This window comes from Humulus lupulus, chromosome 4 (assembly GCF_963169125.1).
Source record: "Humulus lupulus chromosome 4, drHumLupu1.1, whole genome shotgun sequence".
NCBI classification, from domain to species: Eukaryota; Viridiplantae; Streptophyta; class Magnoliopsida; order Rosales; family Cannabaceae; genus Humulus; species Humulus lupulus.
In genome coordinates, this window is record NC_084796.1 from 6,168,465 (window position 1) to 6,173,585 (window position 5,121).

Consider the following 5,121-nt stretch of genomic DNA (forward strand, 5'->3'; position numbering starts at 1 on the left):
TAGGAAAGGATTTAAAAACTAAAATTAAAATTACAAAATCTAAAAATAAAAAATTTAAATTTTTCAAAAAAAAACAATTTAAAAAAATGAGCATATTATATAGAATTATTTAATGTAATTATATATAGCTTTCTAATAAAAAATTATCCTGCTATAATTAATACTTTCTACTAGAAAAGGTTACTCTCTATCCTTCCATCCTTTTACCCCACCGTTCCATCCGCTGGTGCTTTCCATACTTTGTCATCGATCTTGCAATAATCCTTTTTCAAGTTTGGAAATCATGGCGCTTGTAGCAGGCGAAGCATGTCTCTCTGCTTTCCTTGATATGTTGATTAAGGAGCTGGCCTCTGATACGGTCAGGACCTTCTATGAAGGCAAAGTCAAAGAACCTATTGCTCAGCGTCTAACAGACTTGGAAACTGCATTGAAGCCAGCTAATAATCCAGGGCTCAATGTTGCTGAGAAGGAGCAAATCCGAGATGAGAGGATGAAGAAGTGGCTTGATGAGTTCAAAGAAGCGGTCTATGATGCTGATGATCTGGTTTACAAGATCAATACCGTAGCATTGCAAAAGGATGAAGGCAAATCTCCAAGCAGTATCAAAAGTAAGGTGATGAAGAAACTCGCTCCAACTCCATTTACTGCATTTGACAGCGCAATAGTAGCTGAGATAGATGAGATCATTGGAAGTTTGGAAAAACCTTTGCCAGGGCCAGTGAGAGTAACATCTGATGACAATAGACGCACACGAAATTACCTTGGTTTGGAAAAAGTTGGAACCAATTTGCCAGAGAGATCACTAGCTCACGTAGAAGAATCTGATATTTATGGAATGGTTGATATTAAAGATGCCATTTGTAAGTTGCTACTGTCTGACGTTGACAAATTATCTGTGATCGCCATAGAGGGAAAAAGTGGTATAGGAAAGACTACTCTTGCTTATGTTGTGTATAATGATAAGAGAGTCAATACAAGGTTTCTAACCAAAGCCTGGGTTATTATGGACAAAAATAAAATTGATGCTGCGACAGTGATGAAGGCAATCATTGAGAAGGTCACTTCTGAAAAATGTCAATATGAAAAGCGATATGAGCTTCAAAATAAGCTAAAGAAGGTTTTGAGTATGAAGAAGTTTCTTTTAGTTATTGATGGCTTTCCGAAGGGTAATGATGACGCGTGGAGAATCTTAAAAAGTTGTTTTGAATCGGGACGGCATGGAAGCAAGATTATTGTGACAACTTGTGAAAAAGATGTTATATTCCTTACAATGAAAACTTCTACAACAAAAGTTTATTCCCTAAAAGGTATATCCTCTGATGATGGCTGGAGTTTATTTGAAAAATATTCCTCCGTTAAAGTTGATGCAGCCCCAAATCTCCAAGATATTGGCAGAGAGATTGTTAGTAAGTGTGGGGATCATCCTTTGGCGATAAAGTTACTTGCTCACCTATTATGTGGTAACCAAAATGAGAATGAATGGGGTAGCATACGAAATAGTACTATATGGGAGATGTCTGAAAGTAGCCGTATTGGTATTCATCCAGCTTTGTGGCTAAGCTATTATTATTTGCCTTCACACTTGAAGCTATGTTTTGCTTACTTTGCTTTGTTTCCAAAAGGTTTTAAGTTTGAAAAGCAAAAGATCATCTTATTATGGATGGCAGAAGGTCTTTTACCATCGACGGAAGAAAAGCGAATGGAAGATTTTGGAGACGACTACTTCGAATATTTAATGGCAAGGTCTTTTCTTCAACCAACAAGTGAGGATCGATCGGCTTTTGTCATGCATGATTTACTGCATGAATTATCTAGTTTTGTATGTGGTGAGTTCTGTTTCAGCATGGATGATCCCAACTTATTTGATTGTCCAAGAAAGATTCGTCATTTGTCATATAGTAAAGGATGTCATGACGATTGGACTTCTGCAGGTTTTTCCAATATCAAGGGTTTGCGCACTCTTTTAGCATTTCCAATATCAAATTATTATGTAACACCGTCCTATAATAAGAGGTTTTTGATGCCAGTGGAGTACTTGATTAGAATATTGTCAAGTTCGGGAACGTGCTTAAGAGTGTTGTCTCTTTCTGAACATTACATAACCAAGTTGCCTGATTCGATCGGGGATTTGAAGTATTTAAAGTACTTGGACTTGTCTTTCACTGAAATTGAAGTGTTGCCAGATACAGTTTTCAACTTGTATAATTTGCAGACCCTGTTGTTGGAAGGTTGTACTAGACTTACTGCATTGCCGATGAGGATAGGTTGTTTAAACAAATTGCGACATCTTCACACTCCTCCTTACTTACAAGAGATGCCACTGCAACTTGGTGAGATCACAACTCTACAGACGTTAAGTGAATTTGTTGTTGGAAAAAATGACGAATCTGGTGTGAAGCTGCTAAGAATTCTTCAAGGTCTACATGGGACTCTTCACATTTCAGGACTAGAAAATGGTCAAGTCAAGGATGTTAAGAAGGGTGAGTTATTAGAAGACAAGAAATTTGTTGGTGAGCTGATATTGAAGTGGGGTTTTGGTCACGCGGCTAATGATGAGGTCTCACAAAAAAAAGAAAAAGAAGTACTTGACGCCCTCATACCTCATGCAGAGCTGAGACAACTCTCTATCTTTCACTACAAAGGTACCAGTTTTCCAGGTTGGGTTGGAGATAAAGTGTTTACTACTCTACGAAAGGTGGACCTAAATGGTTGTAAAAAATGTAGCTCATTGCCACCGTTGGGGCAGCTACCCTCCCTCGAACACCTTGTGATTCAGGGTTTCCATAGCTTGAAGACAATAAATCCAGAGTTTTATTCAGGGGAAGAGCCATTTAAATGTTTGAAGACCTTGATTATGACGGACATGGCGAAACTCAAAGAGGGTTTGTTTACTAAAGGCATGGTAGAGGGAGAAGTTTTTCCTCAACTTGAGGAGATTGAGTTGAGAGACTGCCCGAAACTCAAAGTGTCAATACCGGACAATCTTCGCAGATTGAAAAAGCTTGTAATCTACAAATGCAACCAAGTGCTGCCTTTAATGGACGCTGTACCTGCATTTCCTTTTCTTGTGGCTATGATCATGTTTGATTGTGAGGGGCAAGTATCATTTCTGGGAGGATTGCCTTCTAGTTCAAAGGAAATTTTCATTTCGGGTTATGGATGCTTTAAGGTGTTAGATGAAGTGGCCTTTCGATCACTCACCTCCCTTGAGAGGGGGGAGATTTCGTTCTACACTAGCCTCGAGTGCTTGCCAAAAATACTACCCAGTTCATCACTATCTTTTCTATGCATCAACAACTGTCCTTTACTGACACCACGACTCCATGTGGAAACTGGGCCTGATTGGCTCGAAATTGCTCACATCCGAACAGTAGATACACAGATGAGTTCATTACAACTTTCCGATGCATCATCCACACCAGATGGTACCACTCTCGAATCTGATTCTTGTTTCTTTCTATAATGGATTTGCCTTGTACGACATCGTTTCGATGCTTTCGACTCCTAATTATTCCTCTGTTCTATGCTAGTGAAGATCTCCTGGGACTCCAGCTTTCCATCTCAATAATTGTTCTAAACGGTTTCGTCTCTTATGTTACTTACCTTTGTTGCTCTCGTTTTGGTTAATAAACTGAGATTGCGTTTGCAGTAATATCACTATGTTATATGGTAAAAAGTGAATATTTTATATAGAAGTCTATATAATTGTTTGTTGTTTTTTGAGAAGTGGTGACTTGAACAGGTGGAACATAAGTAGAGAGATAAGTTTCCAAATCTTCATGAGCAGCTGCAATTATTAAATTTCAGGTCACTTAAGAGATAATCTTGTTACACTAGAAAAAATTAATAATACAAAGTCGAGCCTTTCCTTTACATTATAGCCATTTGAGCAAAAATCAACCATTACCCAATGAAACAAAATATACAAAAGGCTAAGCCCTGCTATAAGATCGATGTATGTTCTTGCATTACAATCTAAAACAACCACAAACTATTTCCCATGATATAAAGAAATGGAGAAATTTGTGATAATAGCTTTTTTTTTTTAGGTGACTCTCGCTTACTTTTGAAAATATTTTGCAAAATCATCTTTGTCTGGAAATTTGACCACAACTTATTTCCCATGATATTTGAGAAATTTGTGAGAATATTATTTTTTATAAATTTTTTATTTCAGTGTCGAAAACTTTTTACTAATTATCTAAATTGTCAAATGTTATTTTGCAAAAAATTATTAAAACTAGATAAAAATACAAAATAACTTTAAAAATTAAATCATTTTGCCAAGTGACTCCAAAACAAAAATATATATATTCAATTGATTATATAACCTCTAAAACTTTCTCCAGATAACTTTCCTTATATAAAACCATAATATATGAAAATCTCTCAATTAAAAAGGCAATAAAGATCAACTGATATCACCCCACCTTCAAGGAATTGGTCCCCCATTTCAATTTTAAAGTATTGTTTAAGAAAACTCATTTCAACACCAGAAATTAACCAAAATGTTTATTATGAATAAAACCATTTTCACATAATTTAACCTTATTTTTTAAAATTATATAAGGCAACACAAAAAAAAAAACACATGTTTCTATAATGTTTATTTATAGAAAAATGTTTATTGGCATTATCCAAAAATGTATGTTGTGAAATAAACTATTTGGTTATGTTTGAACTAATAACTTCAACTACATGATATTTTAAATATATTGTACTCCAAAAATAATTCGATATATTTTATTTTGGTTACAAATAAATATATATTATTATACCTAATTTAAAATAAAAAAATGTGTATACCCAATTGAGCTTATATAACGTGTCTATATTTGTTATAGAGCGTTCTATGAATTCAAGAGTGCAATTCTGAGTCTATAGTGGAGTCACGAGGAATTAATAAGTTAGTAAATTTATTTGTTAGATTTATGATAACTTATTGGAGCTTGATTTCATAGGCTCATGGTCCCCATTGTACCTTGGATAAAATCATCTAGATAGTCTCAATTAATTGATTTAATCATCAATTAGAATTATCAAAGTTGACCAGGTCAATTTTGGATAGTTTCACAGAGTTGTGTAATTTTGAGAAGAAAAGAGAAATTATGGCAGATTTAT

At 35.1% G+C, this 5,121-nt stretch overlaps 1 protein-coding gene across 1 annotated transcript; it reads left to right on the plus strand.

The window, feature by feature from the left end:
* The first annotated feature begins 283 nt into the window (after window positions 1–283).
* LOC133831808 (putative disease resistance RPP13-like protein 1) lies at window positions 284–3,463 on the plus strand. The gene has a single exon (XM_062262219.1). The coding sequence runs from the start codon at window positions 284–286 to the stop codon at window positions 3,461–3,463; it is 3,180 nt and encodes a 1,059-aa protein (XP_062118203.1).
* The last annotated feature ends 1,658 nt before the right edge of the window (window positions 3,464–5,121 follow it).